This window comes from Coregonus lavaretus, assembly GCF_964263955.1.
Source record: "Coregonus lavaretus genome assembly, chromosome: 13".
Lineage (NCBI taxonomy): Eukaryota > Metazoa > Chordata > Actinopteri > Salmoniformes > Salmonidae > Coregonus > Coregonus lavaretus.
This window is the reverse complement of record NC_140000.1, coordinates 6,232,467-6,260,158: the sequence shown is the minus strand read 5'-3', so window position 1 is coordinate 6,260,158 and position 27,692 is coordinate 6,232,467. Positions and strand designations below refer to the sequence as shown.

The following is a 27,692-nucleotide window of genomic DNA, read 5'->3' as shown; positions in this document are numbered from 1 at the left end:
CAATGTAACAATAGACAGCAGAACTAGCACCATTACTCACTGTGAGACTGAGTCATTAGACTGAGTCGTTAGACTGAGTCATTAGGAAAGGGGGATACCTAGTCAGTTGTACAACTGAATGCATTCAACTGAAATGTGTCTTCCGCATTTACCCAACCCCTCTGAATCAGAGAGGTGCGGAGGGCTGCCTTAATCGACATCCACGTCATCAGCGCTCGGGGAACAGTGGGTTAACTGCCATGCTCAGGGGTAGAATGACAGATTTTTACGTTGTCAGCTCGGCGATTCAATCCAGCAACCTTTCGATTCCTACCTGCCAGGCTACCTGCCGCCCCTAAGTCATTAGACTGAATCATTAGATTGAGTCATTAGACTGAGTCATTAGACTGAGACATTAGACTGAGTCATTAGACTGAGATATTAGACTGAGTCATTAGACTGAGACATTAGACTGAGACATTGGACTGAGTCATTAGACTGGGTCATTAGACTGGGTCATTAGACTGAGACATTAGACTGAGACATTAGACTGAGACATTAGACTGAGTCATTAGACTGAGACATTAGACTGAGACATTAGACTGAGTCATTAGACTGAGACATTAGACTGAGTCATTAGACTGAGTCATTAGACTGAGTCATTGCCACACTCTGTGGTTCTTCACTTCCCTAGCTACCTGTCTCTGGTTCCTCACTTCCCTAGCTACCTGTCTCTGGTTCCTCACTTCCCTAGCTAACTGTCTCTGGTTCTTCACTTCCCTGGCTACCTGTCTCTGGTTCCTCACTTCCCTAGCTACCTGTCTCTGGTTCCTCACTTCCCTAGCTAACTGTCTCTGGTTCTTCACTTCGCTAGCTACCTGTCTCTGGTTCCTCACTTCCCTAGCTACCTGTCTGGTTCCTCACTTCCCTAGCTACCTGTCTCTGGTTCTTCACTTCCCTAGCTACCTGTCTCTGGTTCTTCACTTCCCTAGCTACCTGTCTGGTTCCTCACTTCCCTAGCTAACTGTCTCTGGTTCTTCACTTCCCTAGCTACCTGTCTCTGGTTCCTCACTTCCCTAGCTACCTGTCTCTGGTTCCTCACTTCCCTAGCTAACTGTCTCTGGTTCTTCACTTCGCTAGCTACCTGTCTCTGGTTCCTCACTTCCCTAGCTACCTGTCTGGTTCCTCACTTCCCTAGCTACCTGTCTCTGGTTCTTCACTTCCCTAGCTACCCGTCTCTGGTTCCTCACTTCCCTAGCTACCTGTCTCTGGTTCTTCACTTCCCTAGCTACCTGTCTCTGGTTCCTCACCTCCCTAGCTACCTGTCTCTGGTTCCTCACTTCCCTAGCTACCCGTCTCTGGTTCCTCACTTCCCTAGCTACCTGTCTCTGGTGTGCAATTCCTCTTACCACAACTATGTCTGAAGAGTAAGGACTTACTCTTTTGTTTAAAATGATTGACATTTTCATTGATGGCTAATGGACATCATCAGCCATCACCACTTCCTCCATCCGTACAGGTACTAAATGTAATGTTTATTATCTAGGGTTATTTATGTTGTAGCAACACCAAATAGCACCCAACTGTTTTAAAGCATCGTTACAGCAAATGCACAGCAGAGATGACGCCTCCTCCTGTACAGTGTCTTCCGACCAAAACACTGACCATGGTTCTGAAGAGAAATTAGCTGTCCAAGGTGCTGAAAAGAGCTTTCCCCTAGAGAGCTCCTCTGCCCTCTAAAGCCTGTTGAGTCCTGCTTTGTGTAGGTACACTGAAGAACATCACATGGAGAGGACACTTTAGAGGCTTGTGTTGATCCTGGTTCAGGGCTGAGGTCACTCACTTCTCATGGTCACACAAAGGAGAGACATTTTAGTAGACACTCTTATCCAGAGCGACTTACAAGAGCAATTCGAGTTAAGTGCCTTGCTCAAGGGCACAGACAGATTTTTCACCTAGTAACCTTTTGGTTACTGGCCCAAACCTCTTAACCGCTAGGCTACCTGGCACCCAGAGACACCCTATCGGTTGATGACCCTCCAAATCACCCAGCCTTTTGCTCCCTTGTGGGAAGGTCTAAACTACTAACAATCCTTCCTCTTGTAACATCAAAGGCATCTTGGTGAATGGAGAACCTCTGGACAATCAGTGTGCCATTCAAGGAATTCCTCACTTCAAGGTTCTAAAAGGTTAGCGATAATGATACACGTTTGCTGCACAAAACGTATTAAGTAGAACTAGAGTAGAGCTATTTTTCTCAGCCAAGAAAAGACAATGCTGACTCCTGCTTCTGCCTCCCTTGTCACATTACTTACAGGTCAGTTTCCTTGTCTGCTTCTCTGTGTGATTGTTTGCATCGCTTACAGTGAGTCACTAGATTCCTTTTCAACGCAACCAGCTGGTGTATTGTTTTTTCCTGTCTTCTTGGTTCTGCAGCCGTCAGCTCTGGGCCCTGGCCCCACAGGATAAAACCCTCATTAGATAGGGTACAGAGTGCATGATGGATTTCCATAAGCTCGGCTCCAGGATGTTAATGCCCAAAGGTTGGTGAGACAAAAACTCACCGCTACAGCAAAACACCTCTGCCGTAACTGTGGGATTACAGAACTATGACTGATGGTGCGTTCCCATCTAGACATACCTCCAAATCAGGGTGTTGCCAGGGTTTTATGTTCATGTGATCTCTAGTGTTATGGTGTTTCTATCAGGAGTCTGACACTAAAGACAGAACTATGACTGATGGTGCGTTCCCATCTAGACGTACCTCCACATCAGGGTGTTGCCAAGGTTTCATGTTCATGTGATCTCTAGTGTTATGGTGTTTCTATCAGGAGTGTGACACTAAAGACTCGTGGTGAGCAGAATCAACAACCTCTGCATCATTCAAGGCTGTTGCTTTTTGAGAAGGTGTTCAAGTTCACTGTCAGCCATTGTTATGTAAATGACAGCTGAAAAGTACCCAGGGCCTTGCCTTGGCTCCAAGTTTTAGCAGGTCCGCCGTAGCCATGGCCCAGTGAGACACGGCTGCCGGTCCGCGTAGACGTTAACAGAGAAGGTTGAGCCTTTTGGGTAAAACACCAGGTTAAATCGTCAATGGAAATGCGCCAAGAGTGAGCGATTTATGAGCTGATACCACCCAGCAATATACAGCTCTGGAGGCTTTGATTAAATGATACTGCTTCATAATGACTTTCAGAGATCAATAACAGGAGGAGGAGGAGATTAGGAATGTGTATTGTTTTCTTCTGTTGATCTGATATTATTCTGGAGGATCAGCAGAATCTATTTATCTCAGTGGTCTGGTACTGTGTGTCTTTCACTAATCTATACTAACATACCTCGACTCGTATCAGGCATCTGGCAGGGATTTCATCATAATTTAATTAATACCATAAGACTTCATTTTATCTGTTGCAAGCATGACGCCAGTTGGTGGTGGTATGTGAGCGCATGTTTTTATGAGACACACACTGCTCAAAAAAATAAAGGGAACACTTAAACAACACAATGTAACTCCAAGTCAATCACACTTCTGTGAAATCAAACTGTCCACTTACGAAGGAACACTGATTGACAATAAATTCCACATGCTGTTGTGCAAATGGAATAGACAACAGGTGGAAATTATAGGCAATTAGTAAGACACCCCCAATAAAGGAGTGGTTCTGCAGGTGGTGACCACAGACCACTTCTCATTTCCTATGCTTCCTGGCTGATGTTTTGGTCACTTTTGAATGCTGGCGGTGCTTTCACTCTAGTGGTAGCATGAGACGGAGTCTACAACCCACACAAGTGGCTCAGGTAGTGCAGCTCATCCAGGATGGCACATCAATGCGAGCTGTGGCAAGAAGGTTTGCTGTGTCTGTCAGCGTAGTGTCCAGAGCATGGAGGCGCTACCAGGAGACAGGCCAGTACATCAGGAGACGTGGAGGAGGCCGTAGGAGGGCAACAACCCAGCAGCAGGACCGCTACCTCCGCCTTTGTGCAAGGAGGAGCAGGAGGAGCACTGCCAGAGCCCTGCAAAATGACCTCCAGCAGGCCACAAATGTGCATGTGTCTGCTCAAACGGTCAGAAACAGACTCCATGAGGGTGGTATGTTGGCCCGACGTCCACAGGTGGGGGTTGTGCTTACAGCCCAACACCGTGCAGGACGTTTGGCATTTGCCAGAGAACACCAAGATTGGCAAATTCGCCACTGGCGCCCTGTACTCTTCACAGATGAAAGCAGGTTCACACTGAGCACATGTGACAGACGTGACAGAGTCTGGAGACGCCGTGGAGAACGTTCTGCTGCCTGCAACATCCTCCAGCATGACCGGTTTGGCGGTGGGTCAGTCATGGTGTGGGGTGGCATTTCTTTGGGGGGCCGCACAGCCCTCCATGTGCTCGCCAGAGGTAGCCTGACTGCCATTAGGTACCGAGATGAGATCCTCAGACCCCTTGTGAGACCATATGCTGGTGCGGTTGGCCCTGGGTTCCTCCTAATGCAAGACAATGCTAGACCTCATGTGGCTGGAGTGTGTCAGCAGTTCCTGCAAGAGGAAGGCATTGATGCTATGGACTGGCCCAACCGTTCCCCAGACCTGAATCCAATTGAGCACATCTGGGACATCATGTCTCGCTCCATCCACCAACGCCACGTTGCACCACAGACTGTCCAGGAGTTGGCGGATGCTTTAGTCCAGGTCTGGGAGGAGATCCCTCAGGAGACCATCCGCCACCTCATCAGGAGCATGCCCAGGCGTTGTAGGGAGGTCATACAGGTACGTGGAGGCCACACACACTACTGAGCCTCATTTTGACTTGTTTTAAGGACATTACATCAAAGTTGGATCAGCCTGTAGTGTGGTTTTCCACTTTAATTTTGAGGGTGACTCCAAATCCAGACCACCTTTTTGGGTGATTTTGTTGTCAGCACATTCAACTATGTAAAGAAAAAAGTATTTAATAAGATTATTTCATTCATTCAGATCTAGGATATGTTATTTTAGTGTTCCCTTTATTTTTTTGAGCAGTGTATGTTCAAAATAGTCTCTGCAGCAGTGAAAAAAGGTACCCAGTTGTCATACTTGAGTAAAAGTAAAGATATCATAGTAGAAAATTACTCAAATAAAAGTGAAAGTCACCCAACAAAATACTACTTGAGTAAAAGTCTGCAAGTATTTGATTTTAAATATACTTAAGTATCAAAAGTAAAAGTAAATGCTATAAATAATTTCAAATTCCTTATATAAAGCAAACCAGACAGCATGATTGTCTTGTTTATTATTTTATTTACGGGGCACACTCCAGCCAGGGGTGTCATGTAAAAATCTTCCCAGCGTGAAATAGTTCCCAATCGTTCTGATCGTGTTCTGATTGTGACGTCATGCTGTAAAATTTCTCCCAGCGTGAAAATGTTCCCACTTCAATAATTTCACTCGCATCTCTTTATGTGGATGGCGGAGCTCGTGCAGCTGTTTCTGACGTCACAACACAATCAAAACGATTGGGAACAATTTCACGCTGGGAAGATTTTTACATGACAAGGAGCTCAACTCCAACACTCAGACATAATTTACAAATGCAGTATTTGTGTTTAGTTAGTCCGCCAAATCAGCGGCAGTAGTGATGACCGTGCTTTCTCTTGATAAGTGCGTTAACATTTTCCTGTCCTGCTAAGCATACGAAATGTAACAAGTACTTTTGGGTGTCAGGGAAAATGTATCTGAGCAAAAAGTACATTATTTTCTTTAGGAATGTAGTGGAGTAAAAGTAAAAGTTATCATAAATATAAATATGATGTAAAGTACAGATACCCCCAAAAAACTACTTAAGTAGTACTTCAAAGTATTTTTACTTAGTTACTTTACACTACTGAATCTATGTAGAACCACAACATATTACTGTTGACTCGCACACAGCATTTTCCAGTTTAATATCTGTTTCCAGTATAACTGTTTAATATCAACGCAGCACATTAACTGCAAATCATTCTAATTAACCAGAGGCCAAGGTCTCTGGAGACACAGTCTGTGTGAGGTGAATTTACTTTAATCAATGCACGTGTCACATGAGTTTCAGGACACCATGTCTCAACATCTGAGCTAACCTTCTTCGTAGATAAGGTTAAGTGCATTAGAATAGATTAATATGATAAATAAGTGTCTTCTTCCTCTGGGGACAAATCACTTCCTGTTTCGTTCCGGGCTGAGACTCCTGCTGAGCCGCTGAGCAGAGCCCTATCGTCTATTGGCCTCCGTGATCCTCCTGACACCAGCTGAAGGAAACAGGATTTGGCTGGTGGTGGTTCATCTGTGCATTTCTACTCCGACATCCAGTGTGGTCTGACCAGTTTCTCACAGCAGGAAAATAATCCTGCAGCAAAAGGAAATGTGAATTATTTCATAATTAGGGCTTGGTAAATTTTTTGTTAGGGCAAATAAAGTCTGAAATGTTACAGTGGAAATTACCAACTTTAAAATCCTTTTTAAACTTCAAATACACTACAAGTTCGCATTTCCTGCTGTGTAGGAACACTCCTAGAACAACAGGGAGATCAAATTAAGATCCCACATCTGTAAATACAGTGGGGGAAAAAAGTATTTAGTCAGCCACCAATTGTGCAAGTTCTCCCACTTAAAAAGATGAGAGAGGCCTGTAATTTTCATTATAGGTACATGTCAACTATGACAGACAAATTGAGGAAAAAAAATCCAGAAAATCACATTGTAGGATTTTTAATGAATTTATTTGCAAATTATGGTGGAAAATAAGTATTTGGTCACCTACAAACAAGCAAGATTTCTGGCTCTCACAGACCTGTAACTTCTTCTTTAAGAGGCTCCTCTGTCCTCCACTCGTTACCTGTATTAATGGCACCTGTTTGAACTTCTTATCAGTATAAAAGACACCTGTCCACAACCTCAAACAGTCATACTCCAAACTCCACTATGGCCAAGACCAAAGAGCTGTCAAAGGACACCAGAAACAAAATTGTAGACCTGCACCAGGCTGGGAAGACTGAATCTGCAATAGGTAAGCAGCTTGGTTTGAAGAAATCAACTGTGGGAGCAATTATTAGGAAATGGATGACATACAAGACCACTGATAATCTCCCTCGATCTGGGGCTCCACGCAAGATCTCACCCCGTGGGGTCAAAATGATCACAAGAACGGTGAGCAAAAATCCCAGAACCACACGGGGGGACCTAGTGAATGACCTGCAGAGAGCTGGGACCAAAGTAACAAAGCCTACCATCAGTAACACACTACGCCGCCAGGGACTCAAATCCTGCAGTGCCAGACGTGTCCCCCTGCTTAAGCCAGTACACGTCCTGGATTTTTTTTTCTCATTTTGTCTGTCATAGTTGACGTGTACCTATGATGAAAATTACAGGCCTCTCTCATCTTTTTAAGTGGGAGAACATGCACAATTGGTGGCTGACTAAATACTTTTTTCCCCCACTGTATATGAATCCTATGGGTATGACATTACTGACGTTACTGTATAAATATGGATGCAGATTTAAATGTTTCAAAAGTGACTGCACAAAAATGAAAACCCCTGTTGATTCAGTAATGAGTCGCTACAGTACCGACTACAGAAATAGCTGTCATTAGGCTAAAGTGAGCTACTGCAAGGTCGTTATGCCAAGACAATAAACACAGCTGACCTTTCCAGTGTTTAACTGACTGGATGTTTTCCTGACGCTGGAATAAGTTCATATTACTCTCTCTCTCTCTTTCTCTCTCTCTCTCTGTCTCTCTCTCCCCCTTCTCACTCTCTCCCTCCTCTCTCTTTCTCTCTCACCCCCCCCCCCTTCTCTCTCTCTCTGTGTTTCTCTCTCTCTCATCATGTGCCTATACTGTATTTCTCCCTGACTCTCTGGATTCAACATGACATGTATTCCTCTAAGCTCTAAGCCCACACAATTGACTGATCAGTTCTATATCTTTCATATGCTGTTTGAGTAGTAGTTGTTATAACAATTAATAATGACCCATAAATGAAATACAAATGCATGAGTATTGAGCGTAAGTATTCGCCTAGGCCAAATATTGTCCACCGTTTTTCATAACCAAATTCCTTCACGGTGAAAATCATTGGAAATGAAAAACAAATGATAATTGTGTCACCCAATGCAGAGCCACACATTTGGACGCACACGCACACACACACACACACACACACACACACACACACACACACACACACACACAGTCTTGTGCAGCTAACCTTGTGGGGACATACAATTCAGTCCAATTCAAAATCCTATTTTCCCTAACCCCTAACCCTAACCCGTACCCTAACCCTAACCTGAACCCTAACCCTAACCTTTGTTCCTACATGCCTTTGATAAACACGTCCACACACACACACACACACACAAACACACACACACAAAATCCAGGGCAATTTGTCACTTACATTGACAAAACTCTAATAATTGAGGATATCCTCTGTATGGCAGGAAAGCTGGTTCCTCTAGGGAGGTGTCCTGATATCTCCAGTGCTATATTTAGGGCCTGGGGCAAATGTTATTTGGGGAGGATGACAACCTCTTCAGTCCTCTCGCCCTCCCTCCTCTCTTCTCCTTCTCTCTTTCCCTCTCTATCTCCACAGAGTCCTCACCTTTCTAATAACCCTAATTTATCAGATTTAAGGATAGAACAATTTAAATCATGGTGGCAAAATTGCACTAATAGTATATTTAGACCCAAATACACACAAACAAACACTAATGAAAGATATGGTAGTTGATCAAGTTTAATGTTACATACAGTGGGGGAAAAAAGTATTTAGTCAGCCACCAATTGTGCATGTTCTCCCACTTAAAAAGATGAGAGAGGCCTGTAATTTTCATCATAGGTACACGTCAACTATGACAGACAAAATGAGAAAAATTTTTCCAGAAAATCACATTGTAGGATTTTTAATGAATTTATTTGCAAATTATGGTGGAAAATAAGTATTTAGTCAATAACAAAAGTTTCTCAATACTTTGTTATATACCCTTTGTTGGCAATGACACAGGTCAAACGTTTTCTGTAAGTCTTCACAAGGTTTTCACACACTGTTGCTGGTATTTTGGCCCATTCCTCCATGCAGATCTCCTCTAGAGCAGTGATGTTTTGGGGCTGTCGCTGGGCAACACGGACTTTCAACTCCCTCCAAAGATTTTCTATGGGGTTGAGATCTGGAGACTGGCTAGGCCACTCCAGGACCTTGAAATGCTTCTTACGAAGCCACTCCTTCGTTGCCCGGGCGGTGTGTTTGGGATCATTGTCATGCTGAAAGACCCAGCCACGTTTCATCTTCAATGCCCTTGCTGATGGAAGGAGGTTTTCACTCATAATCTCACGATACATGGCCCCATTCATTCTTTCCTTTACACGGATCAGTCGTCCTGGTCCCTTTGCAGAAAAACAGCCCCAAAGCATGATATTTCCACCCCCATGCTTCACAGTAGGTATGGTGTTCTTTGGATGCAACTCAGCATTCTTTGTCCTCCAAACACGACGAGTTTAGTTTTTACCAAAAAGTTATATTTTGGTTTCATCTGACCATATGACATTCTCCCAATCCTCTTCTGGATCATCCAAATGCACTCTAGCAAACTTCAGACGGGCCTGGACATGTACTGGCTTAAGCAGGGGGACACGTCTGGCACTGCAGGATTTGAGTCCCTGGCGGCGTAGTGTGTTACTGATGGTAGGCTTTGTTACTTTGGTCCCAGCTCTCTGCAGGTCATTCACTAGGTCCCCCCGTGTGGTTCTGGGATTTTTGCTCACCGTTCTTGTGATCATTTTGACCCCACGGGGTGAGATCTTGCGTGGAGCCCCAGATCGAGGGAGATTATCGGTGGTCTTGTATGTCTTCCATTTCCTAATAATTGCTCCCACAGTTGATTTCTTCAAACCAAGCTGCTTACCTATTGCAGATTCAGTCTTCCCAGCCTGGTGCAGGTCTACAATTTTGTTTCTGGTGTCCTTTGACAGCTCTTTGGTCTTGGCCATAGTGGAATTTGGAGTGTGACTGTTTGAGGTTGTGGACAGGTGTCTTTTATACTGATAACAAGTTCAAACAGGTGCCATTAATACAGGTAACGAGTGGAGGACAGAGGAGCCTCTTAAAGAAGAAGTTACAGGTCTGTGAGAGCCAGAAATCTTGCTTGTTTGTAGGTGACCAAATACTTATTTTCCACCATAATTTCCTCAATTTGTCTGTCATAGTTGACGTGTACCTATGATGAAAATTACAGGCCTCTCTCATCTTTTTAAGTGGGAGAACTTGCATAATTGGTGGCTGACTAAATACTTTTTTCCCCCACTGTAATAAGACATAAATGAGGGTACTCTTCGGTCTTAATATTGAAATTTCTCAACCCCAAGCTGTAGGCCTGTTTTCAGGAACTATTACTGAAATGTTAAATTACTTTTTTTGGTATTGCACACAAAACTTCTCCTGCAAAAGAGAGTCTCTTGACAAATAGAAGAACAGTGGGATATTGTATGAATAATCTACTACCATGAGTAACACAAAAACCTCTTTACGAGGTTACCTTGTGGTAAAAAGACACAATTATGCCTCACAAAACTTTAAAATAGCCCCCATCCATCAATAAATGAGGTTTTTGTGTTAAGGGCGATGGGTAAGTATGAGACAAATTTGCATCCATAAATTGGGGCATTTACTTTTATTAATTGGATATTTTCTTGTGCATCTTATGTAACAACCTGACATTCATTGCAGTAAATTTCATTCAACAATAAGTTTGGTTTTGAGGCTAATGATATAAAATACAACTTTTTTTTATTATATTTTGGTGCTAATGTTTTAAATGCCAGTGATTGCACATTCACAGCCAAAGGCTGGCAGGATGCAGAGTAACATGTTGTTGTCACGGATTCTGCCGAGGCTGCCCCTCCTCCTTGCTCGGGCAGGCTTTGGCGTTCGTCGTCACCGGAATACTAGCTGCTGCCGATCTATGATCTATGTTTCTATGTTGCACCTGTTGTCTATTGTCACACACCTGTTGCCCATTATAGTAATCACGCCTTCCCTATTTAACCCAGTGGCTCCCAATGTGTTTTGAGCGTGGTTGTTTTCATTTCGTGTGTCGTTTGTGAGCGGGTTAGTTCCTCCCTGTGTGGAGAGATTTCTGTATTGTATTCTTTACTCATTTCTCAGTAAAGTACGTTTCTTCGAGTTCTTCGTGTCCTGCGCCTGACTTCGACCCACCGCATTACACTGACACTCATGACAATTGTAGAACCGCCCCCCCCCCACACCCAGGTGTGCTGTGTGGGTTCAGGTAAAGAGAGGGGACCCTCAGCTCCTCATTGGCTGATGATGAAATTCAGACACATTAATACCAGTCGCTTTACTTTGGTGTCCAACGCCTCCAGCCAGCTGGTGCCCTCTCCCCTGGGTTAGAGTTGACCCCTTTCTGCTGAAAATACCCAATTCACTGGAGCAATTTCCCCGATCTTTCAGAAATCTCCCTCCTATGGTTCACTCCTATGGGTACCAAGTTATTTGAAATCCATGATTTATTGAATATAGACAATACTCTTATAAAAGAGAACACTATTGTTTCATTTTGTTTTGATAAATGATTGAGTTGATTTTACTGACTAAAGGGGTCCTAATCAATCAAAACCACTAACCAGGGTTTCAAGGAAAATACAAAACAACAGCTTCATCCCACTACAGAATACATTTTGGATTCATGTTCGTAACAAAACAATGTTTACAGTTTAAAGGAAAAAACTAATAAATGTCTAAGCATGCTTGATGCCATGACAAGCTTTGTTTTGCATTATTCCAGAAACTCCTGGTTAGTACTTTGATTGAATTGGGCCTCAAGTGACATAGACTTGGATCTCTTGAGCTCTTCCTGATTTGCAGCCTCAGTTTGACGGTGAGCACTCAGCTTCAAAAGTGGGTCAACGTGTATAAGTGTGTCCGTTGGAGTGGAACTGTCGCTACCTCTCTCCACCGCCCAAATATCAATTAATTTATCTCCCTACAGCCATGCACACAGCAGCTCACACAGCAGAGAATACTAATGCCATCCAGAGAGAGAGAGAGAGAGAGAGAGAGAGAGAGAGAGAGAGAGAGAGAGAGAGAGAGAGAGAGAGAGAGAGAGAGAGAGAGAGAGAGAGAGAGAGAGGAGAGAGAGAGAGAGAGAGAGAGAGAGAGAGAGAGAGAGAGAGAGAGAGAGAGAGAGAGAGAGAGACGAGAGAGAGAGAGAGAGAGAGAGAGAGAGAAGAAAGGGGGAGAGAGCGAAAGTGAGAGGAACAAGAGATGGGGGATAAGGTGAGACATTAAGTGAAATAATGTGTTTGCGTGTGTGGGTCGAGAGGGGAGGGATTTCACAAATAGAAATATAATGTTTATTATTTGCAGTTTGACGTTGATGGAGCTGTTATTGCCTCAACAATAGGAAGCCAGAGGCTGGTCATTGTTCATTAAACTCATAGGCTTCTTTACACCCCATTTCATCTCAATGCATTCAGGAATACCTTCTGCTGAATGGAAAGTGGACAGAATGAAGAATGAAACTCATCCTAACTTTAAAGGCTGGAAGTGGAGAGGACAATGTTAGAGGATGAACAAGTAAGAGAGACCCACACAGATGGTGTGAGAGAGAGGAAGGCATACACACACACACACACACACACACACACACACACAGAGAATAACACACACAGAATAACACACACATACAGTAACACACAATAAAACACACAAACACACACACAATAAAACACACAAACACACACACTCAGCTCCCAGACTTCTGTGTGAAGAGGTACAATCTCACACACGTCTCCCAGACGACTGCATGGGGAGGCCTAATCAGGCTTTATTCTTCAGAGAGCTGTGGGTGTCTACCCCCCTGAACCTCGCCATTCCTCCCATCATCCACCCGGCTGTCTGGGATCCTCACACAACCCCACTGTTCCTCTCCTCCCCTACCTGTCATCCCGTCAATTCCAGTCAGTTGAATTGGACATGGAGGTTCTCCATTACTGTTTGAAATGAATTTTATATTAAAGTCACCAAAGGCCGTGCAGCTAGCATACAGTTTTGAACAGTTCAAAAGTAATGGGATTGAAGATATGTTTGGAAAAGAAAAAGAAAAACAATGGAGGGAACCTTTCTGGATGAATACCATCTGTAAGTACTGCAAAGCGTTGATTAAAGTTTCATAGAGACGTATCCGCTATCCACTCACAGTCTGTATTATTATAACTGTCATTGTCATTGAGGAAATGAATGATGAATAGCTAGGTCATATGTGTTTTAATTCAATCTCGCTCTCTCTCTCCCCTGTAGTGGTAATATGGGTCCTTCAAGGGGCTGCCATCTTTACCTCTCATATTAAAGCCATTCATATCACCTCCACGGCCTCACTCCTAATAAAAGGCTTGATTTAATCACAGCACCGGCTCATCACTGTCACACACATTACAAATTGGCATGGGAGGAGATAGGTTTTTGCAATTTTATAACAAAATCCCCCAAGATACCGCCAATCAGCGTTACATCTTGCTCTTCCCCCAATCACGATCCAAATCCCCCGAGATACCTCCAATCAGTATTACATCTCGCTCTTCCCCCAATCACAATCCAAATCCCCCGAGATACCTCCAATCAGCATTACATCTTGCTCTTCCCCCAATCGCCATCCCAAATCCCCCAAGATACCTCCAATCAGCGTTACATCTTGCCCTTCCCCCAATCACCATCCCAAATCCCCCAAGATACCTCCAATCAGCGTTACATCTCGCTCTTCCCCCAATCGCCATCCCAAATCCCCCAAGATACCTCCAATCAGCGTTACATCCTGCCCTTCCCCCAATCACCATCCCAAATCCCCCAAGATACCTCCAATCAGCGTTACATCTCGCTCTTCCCCCAATCACCATCCCAAATCCCCCAAGATACCTCCAATCAGCGTTACATCTCGCTCTTCCCCCAATCACCATCCCAAATCCCCCAAGATACCTCCAATCAGCATTACAGCCTGCTCTTCGTCCAATCACCATCCCAAATCCCCCAAGATACCTCAAATCAGCATTACATCCTGATCTTCCTCCAATCACCATCCCAAATCCCCCAAGATACCTCCAATTAGCATTACATCCTGCACTTCCTCTATGTGGGTTGATTACTTTTCCCTGTTGATGTTCCACCTCGGATAACGCATTTTCTGTCAAAATGAAACAGGCTGTAAGAACCAATCACATGATATATTGCCTTTTCTTAATTATGAGTCTGAAATATTGTTAAATCACTGTAAGATGTGAGGATCTGATTGAGGTGTTGGTGAGATGTTTGTTGGTCGTTCATCATCGCACGTCAGTTAATCTGTTCAGCCTACAACAAACACATTTCATGTCATGTTTTCTAGTTTGTCGTGAAGATTGAAGCTGAGAGGCATATCTGGAGTTTGATCTCCCACCTCCCCCCCGTGATGCCGTGCCTTCCTCAGATTCGAGCCAGGAGTTTACTGTACAACAGAGATAAAAGAGAATCCACACTGGCAGGCAGGAAGAAGCTTCTTCTTTCTTTTCACTGGATCTCTGTTTTTCCTGCAGCGTCTGCAGTGCTAGTAGCTAGGCTGTGGCTTGAGGACGTCTTGTATATTTCATGTCTTCAAAAGTTAAAATCAAAGGCTGGTGCTCAAACTCCAGATTTTCATAAATGCTTTATTGTCAAGCAAAAGGCTTTATGTAGTACAGCGAAATCTAAAAGAATGTTAGAGGGCCAGGCAATGACTGTCTTCAGACGTCATTTACTTTTAATGGGCAATATTCATAAATTATGTGCAGCTCCTTGGAGAGCTAAGAGATTATGCTAACAGTATTAATATTGATGTTGGAGAGGGGAGGCCCGTACAGAAATCAGGCCAGTCTTCAGCCCAGGGGCAAGAGTAGCTATGCACATCCAGCTTAATCAATACCACCTGTTATTGAAGCCCTTATTCTATAGGTGTCTGAAATGGGAATTAAATAAGTTGAGGAAGAACAATAACTCTCTCCCTAGTTGTCATCAAACAGTCAATAGTCTCTAATGAGTTTGCAGAGTTACAGTAATCACATTTCTGAAAAAAAATTCTACAATTACAGAGTTACGAAGCATAATTAATGGTTATAATGCCATGTTTATGACGTGTAATGTATGTTTTATGAACATACAGACAGGTAACATAAATAATTTCCCTATTTATACATTTGTTAAGATATTTTTTGGTATCCATGTCTTGGAGCAGATTTTTACTAAACCACACAATGAAAACATCAGCTTGATAATCAAGAGTAATATGGTATGTTACTCTGGGATCTCCTGAGAGTTTCCTGGTTCACATGAAAGAGCAAACCCAAGCAGTGTGGAGATGAAAGTTTGGAATGTACACACACACACACACACACACACACACACACACACACACACACACACACACACACACACACACACACACACACACACACACACACACACACACACACACACACGTTTGGAATGTACACACACACACAAAAATCTATACACTAATATTCAATATTGATTTAATTTAAAGTGCTGGGAGAGCTAACAATGTAATTAGTTACCCAGCTTCCCATAATCCACTCTTCAGTTAAAGGAAAGATAATTGCTTGTTCTTCTAGATGGAAATGACAGGAAGAACAAAAAGAAGAAGTAAATGTCTGTCATCTCTGTTGACCTACTAGGTCACCGACCCTGGTCTATTATGAAGTAAATGTCTGTCATCTCTGTTGACCTACTAGGTCACCAACCCTGGTCTATCATGAAGTAAATGTCTGTCATCTCTGTTGACCTACTAGGTCACCAACCCTGGTCTATCATGAAGTAAATGTCTGTCATCTCTGTTGACCTACTAGGTCACCAACCCTGGTCTATCATGAAGTAAATGTCTGTCATCTCTGTTGACCTACTAGGTCACCGACCCTGGTCTATTATGAAGTAAATGTCTGTCATCTCTGTTGATCTACTAGGTCACCAACCCTGGTCTATCATGAAGTAAATGTCTGTCATCTCTGTTGACCTACTAGGTCACCAACCCTGGTCTATCATGAAGTAAATGTCTGTCATCTCTGTTGACCTACTAGGTCACCAACCCTGGTTTATCATGAAGTAAATGTCTGTCATCTCTGTTGACCTACTAGGTCACCGACCCTGGTCTATCATGAAGTAAATGTCTGTCATCTCTGTTGACCTACTAGGTCACCAACCCTGGTCTATTATGAAGTAAATGTCTGTCATCTCTGTTGACCTACTACGTCACCAACCCTGGTCTATCATGAAGTAAATGTCTGTCATCTCTGTTGACCTACTAGGTCACCAACCCTGGTCTATCATGAAGTAAATGTCTGTCATCTCTGTTGACATACTAGGTCACCAACCCTGGTCTATTATGAAGTAAATGTCTGTCATCTCTGTTGACCTACTAGGTCACCAACCTTGGTCTATTAATCAAATCAAATCAAATTTTATTGGCCACATGCGCCGAATACAACAGGTGCAGACATTACAGTGAAATGCTTACTTACAGCCCTTAACCAACAGTGCATTTATTTTTAACAAAAAAGTAAGTGTTGAGAAAGAAAGAGCAAAAGTAAAATAAAATAACAGTAGGGAGGGTATATATACAGGGGGGTACCGGTGCAGAGTCAATGTGCGGGGGCACCGGCTAGTTGAGGTAGTTGAAGTAATATGTACATGTGGGTAGAGTTAAAGTGACTATGCATAAATAATTAACAGAGTAGCAGCAGCGTAAAAGGATGGGGTGGGGGGGCAGTGCAAATAGTCCGGGTAGCCATGATTAGCTGTTCAGGAGTCTTATGGCTTGGGGGTAGAAGCTGTTGAGAAGTCTTTTGGACCTAGACTTGGCACTCCGGTACCGCTTGCCGTGCGGTAGCAGAGAGAACAGTCTATGACTAGGGTGGCTGGAGTCTTTGACAATTTTGAGGGCCTTCCTCTGACACCGCCTGGTATAGAGGTCCTGGATGGCAGGAAGCTTGGCCCCAGTGATGTACTGGGCCGTACGCACTACCCTCTGTAGTGCCTTGCGGTCGGAGGCCAAGCAGTTGCCATACCAGGCGACCAGGGTTGGTGACCTAGTAGGTCAACAGAGATGACAGACATGAAGTAAATGTCTGTCATCTCTGTTGACCTACTAGGTCACCAACCCTGGTCTATCATGAAGTAAATGTCTGTCATCTCTGTTAACCTACTAGGTCACCAACCCTGGTCTATTATGAAGTAAATGTCTGTCATCTCTGTTGACCTACTAGGTCACCAACCCTGGTCTATTATGAAGTAAATGTCTGTCATCTCTGTTGACCTACTAGGTCACCGACCCTGGTCTATTATGAAGTAAATGTCTGTCATCTCTGTTGATCTACTAGGTCACCAACCCTGGTCTATCATGAAGTAAATGTCTATCATCTCTGTTGACCTACTAGGTCACCAACCCTGGTCTATCATGAAGTAAATGTCTGTCATCTCTGTTGACCTACTAGGTCACCAACCCTGGTCTATCATGAAGTAAATGTCTATCATCTCTGTTGACCTACTAGGTCACCAACCCTGGTTTATCACGAAGTAAATGTCTGTCATCTCTGTTGACCTACTAGGTCACCGACCCTGGTCTATTATGAAGTAAATGTCTGTCATCTCTGTTGACCTACTAGGTCACCAACCCTGGTCTATCATGAAGTAAATGTCTGTCATCTCTGTTGACCTACTAGGTCACCAACCCTGGTCTATCATGAAGTAAATGTCTGTCATCTCTGTTGACCTACTAGGTCACCAACCCTGGTCTATCATGAAGTAAATGTCTGTCATCTCTGTTGACCTACTAGGTCACCGACCCTGGTCTATTATGAAGTAAATGTCTGTCATCTCTGTTGATCTACTAGGTCACCAACCCTGGTCTATCATGAAGTAAATGTCTGTCATCTCTGTTGACCTACTAGGTCACCAACCCTGGTCTATCATGAAGTAAATGTCTGTCATCTCTGTTGACCTACTAGGTCACCAACCCTGGTTTATCATGAAGTAAATGTCTGTCATCTCTGTTGACCTACTAGGTCACCAACCTTGGTCTATTAATCAAATCAAATCAAATTTTATTGGCCACATGCGCCGAATACAACAGGTGCAGACATTACAGTGAAATGCTTACTTACAGCCCTTAACCAACAGTGCATTTATTTTTAACAAAAAAGTAAGTGTTGAGAAAGAAAGAGCAAAAGTAAAATAAAATAACAGTAGGGAGGGTATATATACAGGGGGGTACCGGTGCAGAGTCAATGTGCGGGGGCACCGGCTAGTTGAGGTAGTTGAAGTAATATGTACATGTGGGTAGAGTTAAAGTGACTATGCATAAATAATTAACAGAGTAGCAGCAGCGTAAAAGGATGGGGTGGGGGGGCAGTGCAAATAGTCCGGGTAGCCATGATTAGCTGTTCAGGAGTCTTATGGCTTGGGGGTAGAAGCTGTTGAGAAGTCTTTTGGACCTAGACTTGGCACTCCGGTACCGCTTGCCGTGCGGTAGCAGAGAGAACAGTCTATGACTAGGGTGGCTGGAGTCTTTGACAATTTTGAGGGCCTTCCTCTGACACCGCCTGGTATAGAGGTCCTGGATGGCAGGAAGCTTGGCCCCAGTGATGTACTGGGCCGTACGCACTACCCTCTGTAGTGCCTTGCGGTCGGAGGCCAAGCAGTTGCCATACCAGGCGACCAGGGTTGGTGACCTAGTAGGTCAACAGAGATGACAGACATGAAGTAAATGTCTGTCATCTCTGTTGACCTACTAGGTCACCAACCCTGGTCTATCATGAAGTAAATGTCTGTCATCTCTGTTAACCTACTAGGTCACCAACCCTGGTCTATTATGAAGTAAATGTCTGTCATCTCTGTTGACCTACTAGGTCACCAACCCTGGTCTATTATGAAGTAAATGTCTGTCATCTCTGTTGACCTACTAGGTCACCGACCCTGGTCTATTATGAAGTAAATGTCTGTCATCTCTGTTGATCTACTAGGTCACCAACCCTGGTCTATCATGAAGTAAATGTCTATCATCTCTGTTGACCTACTAGGTCACCAACCCTGGTCTATCATGAAGTAAATGTCTGTCATCTCTGTTGACCTACTAGGTCACCAACCCTGGTCTATCATGAAGTAAATGTCTATCATCTCTGTTGACCTACTAGGTCACCAACCCTGGTTTATCACGAAGTAAATGTCTGTCATCTCTGTTGACCTACTAGGTCACTGACCCTGGTCTATCATGAAGTAAATGTCTGTCATCTCTGTTGACCTACTAGGTCACCAACCCTGGTCTATTATGAAGTAAATGTCTGTCATCTCTGTTGACCTACTAGGTCACCAACCCTGGTCTATCATGAAGTAAATGTCTGTCATCTCTGTTGACCTACTAGGTCACCAACCCTGGTCCAGGAGACCAACAAGATGTGCTCTTTCTGAAAGGCTTGGATAGGCAACATGATCGCAGGTTGGTGAGTGTCAGACATATCTTTCACCCAGCTCCCTCTCTGGCTCCCTGGAGCTGCTCCTCGTAGTACAGTAGTTGGTCCACTTCAAAGCCATCGCTGGGCCTCTCCACCAGGCTGTTGAGGGCCTGTCTGATGCTCCCCTCACCCTCCTGCCTCTCCCTGGCTCCCTTCAGGTAGTCATACACCCTCTGGAAGACGGTCAGACCCAGCCGACGGGACACTGACCTGTGACAGACACAGGGAGAGAGACTGGGTGTCAACTCTGTCAACCAATCACACTCATCAGCCTGACATTTTGACAGTTTAAATGTTGTCCTGGCTCCCATAACGTGCTCTCTGTGTAGAGTGATTTGATGTGATTGACAGGAGGCAGGAAATTACATTGAACTTTTGTGATATATCATGCTCAACATTTGCATGGTGTGCACTGCAGGCAACCTCAAGCAAATCTTAAATAGAACCAGGATGATTGTTGCTAAAGCAGGTGAACAGAGGTATCCAGCCAGAATAACAGCACTTAGCATTTACATTTGAGTCATTTAGCAGACACTCTTATCCAGAACGGCTTAAAGTAGTGAGTGCATACATTTTTCGTACTGGTCTCCCGTGGGATTTATCCACAACCCTGGCATTGCAAGCTCCATGCTCTATCAACTGAGCCATACGAGACCCCAAATAGACCACTCTTGTACCCCTTAGCAACAAGAGTGGTCTATTTGTTCCTGTATGCTCTCACATAATGCATCATGGATGATGTGAGAGATAGAGTATTACTATACCTGTCTGTCAAATAGAATGTAAAAAAACATATTTCATGACATGTAGACATACAGTGTCACTAGCCAGTGCTAAGCTACCTAAACTCCCAGAGTGTGTGTGTTCTGTCTTCAGTGGATGCTCCGTTGCCATGGAGCTGGCAGCAGGAAACGAGCAGGTGCATTGGGGTGGGCCTCGTGAATTTGACGGAGGCCTGTGGGCCCAAGAAACTCCACGTATCATACACCAAAGTCCACATCTTCCACTAGGAGACAACACAACTCCAGCAGTCCAATCAATCAGGCACATAATCAACAGTTTCTAATGCCCAGAGCACATGGTACTCCATTGTCACGGGACAAATGTCAAGTCTCTATTGAGAGATCTGTTGAGATTCACTGCATTGTTTTCTGGAGATGTCACAGCCAGAGAAAACGGACATTTAGAAAATACTTATTTATCCGATCCTTCCTGTCTTCCCTGGACGCCTTTTACCAGATACTATTTCTGGAGTTATTATTGTGACATAAAAGATTAATGTCTACTTTTGGTTTGTCCAGTCATCTGATAATGGTCCTATCAGGTCTATAAAGCTGGTGAAAGCTCTCTCCCAGAGAAATTAACCATTAGGATCTCAGATTGGACTTTATGGATGTTCTGGGGCTGTCTGGGAGAGAGGAAGGCCCTGCAGTGTAATTCATTTTCAGCTAAAAGTACCATGACATTTGGGGCTATATGGTCTTTTTGTCTATAGTGATCTTGGAGATGACCCTGGGACCTCAGACAAAGCTTCAGACCAACAAAAACGTGTTTGGTTGGCCATAGTTGTATGTTCAGCGTTTTCTGTCCATAGTTCAGTTGTGTGTTCATAGTTGTGTGTTCATTATTTATTATTTTAACAGGGAGTCCCATTGAGACCAAGGTCTCTTTCACAAGGGAGCCTGCATCTTACAATTATACACAATTTATACAACAGAAAATACACCAGAAAAATATACCAAAAAATACAAAATAAACTGCTTTACAAAGTCCAAGAGAATTAAAAAAATACAAAACACACTAAAGACAAACAATCACATTCCTCAGCAGAGAGGTCCTTAATCAGCACTCTGACCTGCCGGAATGACACCAGTACATCCCATTGTAAGGAACTCTGAAGATTGTTCTTAATACATGGGGTGCGAAGAAACTAAAAGCTGCTTTTCTTAAGTCTGTAGCAACAGATGAATTTCCAGAGTTAGCCATCCCTCATAACATTATAAGTGTCCTCAGAAGCCTGAAGTTAAGTTTAGCAATACATGTGTAATTAGGCTTTGTCTTTTTCTTAGAGTAGAATATTCTGGCATAGTAAATGCTGTCTCATTATTCTAATTCCATCCTAATTCATCTCTGGCTTGAGACTTCCTATGGAAAGGATAGCGTGAGAAGAAGATAGAAACAGCTAGGATTGTGAGAGGGTTGATAGTCCTCTCTGAAGTATTGTTGCAGCGGCACAAGGGTCCCTAGTGTTAGAGACACTTTGTTAGAGAGTGTTAGAGTCTCACTCTCTCCCTCTCTCTCCCTCTCTCTCCCTCTATCCCTCTCTCTCTCTCTCTCTCCCTCTCTCCCTCTCTCCCTCTCTCTCCCTCTATCCCTCTCTCCCTCCCTCCCTCTCTCTCCCTCTATCCCTCTCTCCCTCCCTCCCTCTCTCTCCCTCTATCCCTCTCTCCCTCCCTCCCTCTCTCAACATAAGTGGCTTGTATAGACTGAACTGGGCCTCTCTTTATATGATTTTTGGGGCAGGCATTCTGAGACTCGGCAGTGAGCAGGTGGACTAATTCCAAATCCGCCTCCAGTCAAGACGAAGTGAGTGTCACCCTCTGGACGGTAGCTATCCCTATGAGGCAGAACTTTCCCACTGTTAGACTGACGATAGGAGATGGGCCATGCGTATTGCGTACACACTAACCCCCTGCATGAGTTGTCATACCAACAATGTATCTGATTGTTTACGATTGATGGAACTGTATAATTCTGTGTTCATTAACTGTGTTAATACTAATTGTAATTATTTTGCACTATGGCCTATTTATTGCCTTACCTCCATAACTTGCTACATTTGAACACACTGTATATATATTTTCTGTTGTATTTTTGACTTTATGTTTTGTTTTACCCCATATGTAACTCTGTGTTGTTGTTTTTATCGCACTGCTTTGCTTTATCCTGGCCAGGGGTCAGAAGGTGTGCTGTGAAGGTGTGGTGCAGGAATCTTAGTCCAATCGACTTTAGTGAACCAAAACTCAAAACGAGTCAAAAGAGCTTGGATACGAGCGATTACGCACACAGGCGTAAAATCAAACAAAATAACAATAACGCACAAACACGTGCGAGAACCTCTCCAACACAGAGGAGAGAACGAAGCACAGACAAACACGACAGCAAGTACAATCACACACAACACATGACAAACACAACGAGAACTTATAGGACAAATAATGAACGCTAAACGATAACAGGTGTACAACATCAAGACAAAACCAAACGAACATCGAAACATACAACGGTGGCAGCTAGTACTCCGGAGACGACGACCGCCGAAGCCTGCCCGAGCAAGGAAGAGAGGCAGCCTCGGCCGAAACCGTGACAGTACCCCCCCCTTGACCCCGGCCTCGGGGACGACCAGGAGGACGCGGAGCAGGGCGCGTCGGGTGACTACGGTGGAATTCTGTCCGGAGAGACGGGTCCAAAATGTCTCTCCTCGGCACCCAGCACCGTTCCTCCGGGCCGTACCCCTCCCACTCCACGAGATATTGGAGACCCCCCATCCGACGTCTCGAATCCAAGATGGACTGCACGGTGTACGCCGGTGCCCCCTCAATGTCCAATGGGGGCGGAGGAGTCTCTCTGATCTCATCTTTCTGGAGTGGACCAGCTACCACCGGCCTGAGAAGAGACACATGGAACGAGGGGTTAATACGATAGTCACTAGGCAGTTGTAATCTGTAACACACCTCGTTCAATCTTCTCAGGACTATAAACGGCCCCACAAACCGCCGACCCAGCTTCCGGCAGGGCAGGCGGAGGGGTAGGTTTCTGGTAGAGAGCCAGACTCGATCACCAGGTGTGTACACCGGCCCCTCACTGCGGTGGAGATCGGCGCTCGCCTTCTGACGACGGATGGCCCGCTGCAGGTGGACGTGTGCAGCGTTCCACGTCTCCTCCGAGCGCCGCACCCACTCATCCACCGCAGGAGCCTCGATCTGGCTCTGCTGCCATGGTGCCAGAACCGGCTGGTAACCTAACACACATTGGAAAGGGGTTAGGTTAGTTGAGGAGTGGCGTAGGGAATTCTGGGCCATTTCTGCCCAGGGAACATACCGTGCCCACTCCTCCGGCCGGCCCTGGCAGTATGATCTAAGAAACCTACCCACATCCTGGTTCACACGTTCCACCTGCCCATTACTCTCAGGATGGTAACCCGAGGTAAGGCTCACCGAGACCCCCAAACGCTCCATAAATGCTCTCCAGACTCTGGAGGTGAACTGGGGACCTCGATCAGACACAATATCCTCGGGTACCCCGTAGTGCCGGAAAACGTGGGTGAATAGAGCTTCGGCGGTCTGTAGGGCAGTAGGAAGGCCCGGCATAGGGAGCAAACGACAGGCCTTAGAGAACCGGTCCACAACGACCAGTATAGTAGTATTCCCCTGCGAGGGGGGAAGGTCAGTGACGAAGTCCACCGAGAGGTGAGACCATGGTCGTTGTGGAACGGGCAGGGGTTGTAACTTACCCCTAGGCAGATGTCTAGGCGCCTTACACTGGGCACACACCGAGCAGGAGGAGACATAAACCCTCACATCCCTGGCTAACGTGGGCCACCAGTACTTAGCACTAAGGCAGTGCACTGTCCGGCCAATACCAGGATGTCCAGAGGAGGGTGACGTGTGAGCCCAATATATCAATCGATCCCGAACCTCGAGCGGGACGTACGTCCGACCCTCCGGGCATTGAGGAGGACTAGGGTCGGTGCGCAACGCCCGCTCGATTTCAGCATCGACCTCCCACACTACCGGTGCCACCAGACAAGACTCCGGCAGTATGGGAGTGGGCTCCACGGACCTCTCCTCCGTGTCATACCGCCGAGACAGTGCGTCTGCCTTACCGTTCTGCGACCCAGGGATGTACGTGATCTTAAATACGAACCGGGCCAAAAACATGTTCCACCGCGCCTGGCGAGGGTTCAGTCTCCTAGCTGCCCGGATGTACTCCAGGTTACGGTGGTCAGTCAAAATGAGAAAAGGGTGTTGAGCCCCCTCAAGCCAATGCCTCCACACCTTTAGGGCCTGTACCACGGCTAACAGCTCCCTGTCCCCTACGTCATAATTTCGCTCCGCCGGACTGAGCTTTTTGGAATAAAAGGCACAGGGGCGGAGTTTAGGTGGCGTGCCGGACCGTTGCGAAAGCACGGCCCCTATACCGGCCTCTGACGCATCCACCTCTACCTGAAATGGTAAAGCGGGATCCGGATGCGCCAGCACCGGAGCCGAAGTAAACAGGTCCTTCAGTCTCCCAAAAGCCCTGTCCGCCTCGGCTGACCACTGCAAACGCACCGGACCCCCCTTCAAAAGAGACGTTATGGGAGCTGCCACCTGTCCAAAACCCCGGATAAACCTCCGGTAGTAATTTGCAAACCCCAAAAACTGCTGCACCTCTTTAACAGTGGTTGGAGTCTGCCAATTACGCATGGCTGACACCCGGTCAACTTCCATCTTCACCCCTGACGCAGACAACTGATAACCCAAAAAGGAGATCGACTCCTGGAAAAACAGACATTTCTCTGCCTTGACATACAGGTCGTGCTCCAACAGCCTCCTCAACACTCGGCGCACCAGGGCCACATGCTCGACTCGGGTAGACGAGTACACAAGAATGTCATCTATGTACACGACCACCCCCTGCCCCTGCATGTCCCTGAAGATCTCATCCACGAATGATTGGAAAACTGAAGGAGCGTTCATCAACCCGTATGGCATGACAAGATACTCGTAATGACCCGAGGTGGTACTAAACGCTGTCTTCCATTCATCGCCCTCTCTAATGCGTACCAAGTTGTAAGCGCTCCTGAGATTTAATTTTGTGAAAAAACGCGCCCCGTGCAATGACTCCGTCATGGTCGCAATCAGAGGAAGTGGATAACTGTACTTCACCGTGATCTGATTGAGACTACGGTAATCAATGCACGGGCGTAACCCTCCATCCTTCTTCTTCACAAAAAAGAAACTTGAGGACGCAGGGGAAGTGGATGGCCGTATGTATCCTTGTCTCAGAGATTCGTCTATGTAAGTCTCCATAGCTCTCTTCTCCTCTTGAGACAGAGGATACACATGGCTCCGTGGGAGCGCAGCTCCTGCCTGGAGGTCTATCGCACAATCTCCCTGCCTATGAGGAGGTAACTGCGTCGCCCTCGACTTACTGAACACAATAGCCAAATCCTCATACTCGGGGGGAATGTGCAAAAATCGGGCACCTGGTTTGGACTCTCCACCAAGGTAGCCCCCACGGAAACACCTAAACATCGCCCCACACACTGGGCAGACCACTCCATCAGAGCCCTCTCCTGCCACGAAATAGATGGATTATGGATACTCAACCAGGGCATTCCCAGCACCACCGGATACGCAGGAGAGTCGATCAGATATAGCTGGATAATCTCCTCATGACCCCCCTGCGTACACATCCTAAGTGGTGCTGTGACTTCCCTGATCAAGCCCGATCCCAACGGACGGCTATCTAGGGCATGAACGGGGAATGGGACGTCAACAGGAAGAAGGGGAATCCCTAATTCTAAACAAAATTTACTATCAACAAAATTCCCAGCCGCGCCTGAATCTACTAGCGCCTTATGCTGGGAATGAGGTGCAACCTGTGGAAATCGCACAGGTATACAGAAGTGCGCAACAGAGAGCTCTGGGTAAGTGGGGCGCCTACTCACCTGGAAGGACTCCCCAGTGCGGAGCCTGTCGTCTTCTCCCCTAGGAGACCCTCCCCAGCACCTAGTCGCGGTGTGTCCTCCACGGCCACAGTTGGTGCAGGGGACGGCCCCCCTCGTGCTCCGACCCCTCCTCTCTCTAGCGCCAGCACCCCCGAGCTCCATAGGGCTCGGCTCGGAGGTGCTGGAGGATGGAATGGACGGACCCCCCTCGGAACGTCCGCGGGTAGCCAGCAGGGTGTCCAGCCTGATGGACATGTCCACTAACTGATCGAAAGTGAGGCTGGTATCCCTGCAGGCCAGCTCCCGACGGACGTCCTCTCGTAGACTACAGCGGTGGTGATCGATGAGGGCCCGCTCATTCCACCCTGCATCTGCCGCTAGAGTTCGGAATTCTAAAGCGAACTCCTGGGCGCTCCTCCTCCCCTGCCGGAGGTAGAATAGACGCTCCCCCGCCGCTTTCCCCTCAGGTGGATGGTCAAACACAGCCCTGAAGCGGCGGGAGAACTCTGAGTAGGTGATAGTGGAGGCGTCTATTCTCCTCCACTCGGCATTGGCCCATTCCAACGCCTTGCCGGTGAGACAGGAGATGAGGGCGGACACGCTCTCGTGTCCCGAGGGCACCGGGTGTACGGTGGCCAGGTATAGCTCCACCTGTAGAAGGAAGCCCTGACACCCGGCAGCGGTCCCATCATATGCCCACGGGAGCGAGAGCCGAATTCCCCTGGGTTCCGGAGCTTGTATGGGCTGACTGGCCGATGGTGATGGCACGGAAGGTGGAGGTGTGGGTGTCCCTCTGGTCTCCCAGCGTTGAAGCGTGTTGATCACGTCCTGAAGGGCGGTCCCGATACGAAGGATCTGGTCGTTCTGCTCGCGGACCCGCTCCTCCAGAGACTCAGGTGCTGCTGCGGCTCCTGCTGATTCCATCTTCGGTGTGTGATTCTGTCAGAAGGTGTGCTGTGAAGGTGTGGTGCAGGAATCAAGCGCAGGACGCAGGAACTTAGTCCAATCGACTTTAGTGAACCAAAACTCAAAACGAGTCAAAAGAGCTTGGATACGAGCGATTACGCACACAGGCGTAAAATCAAACAAAATAACAATAACGCACAAACACGTGCGAGAACCTCTCCAACACAGAGGAGAGAACGAAGCACAGGCAAACACGACAGCAAGTACAATCACACACAACACATGACAAACACAACGAGAACTTATAGGACAAATAATGAACGCTAAACGATAACAGGTGTACAACATCAAGACAAAACCAAACGAACATCGAAACATACAACGGTGGCAGCTAGTACTCCGGAGACGACGACCGCCGAAGCCTGCCCGAGCAAGGAAGAGAGGCAGCCTCGGCCGAAACCGTGACACCAGGTCGCAGTTGTAAATGAGAACTTGGCTTACCTGGTTAAATAAAGGTTAAATAAAAAAAATATATAT

The 27,692-nt window shown here is 45.9% G+C and overlaps 1 protein-coding gene across 1 annotated transcript in view; it reads right to left on the bottom strand.

Annotated features, from left to right (window-relative positions):
• Nucleotides 1-19,542: 19,542 nt before the first annotated feature.
• Nucleotides 19,543-27,692, bottom strand: part of LOC311139318 (serine/threonine-protein kinase Nek11-like) — a gene marked incomplete at both ends in the record, with an annotated part of 98,897 nt that continues 90,747 nt past the window's right edge. The window contains one exon of the mRNA XM_084174197.1: nucleotides 19,543-19,744. Coding sequence (XP_084030323.1) covers nucleotides 19,543-19,744 — 202 coding nt within the window. The remainder of the gene's footprint in view (nucleotides 19,745-27,692) is intronic.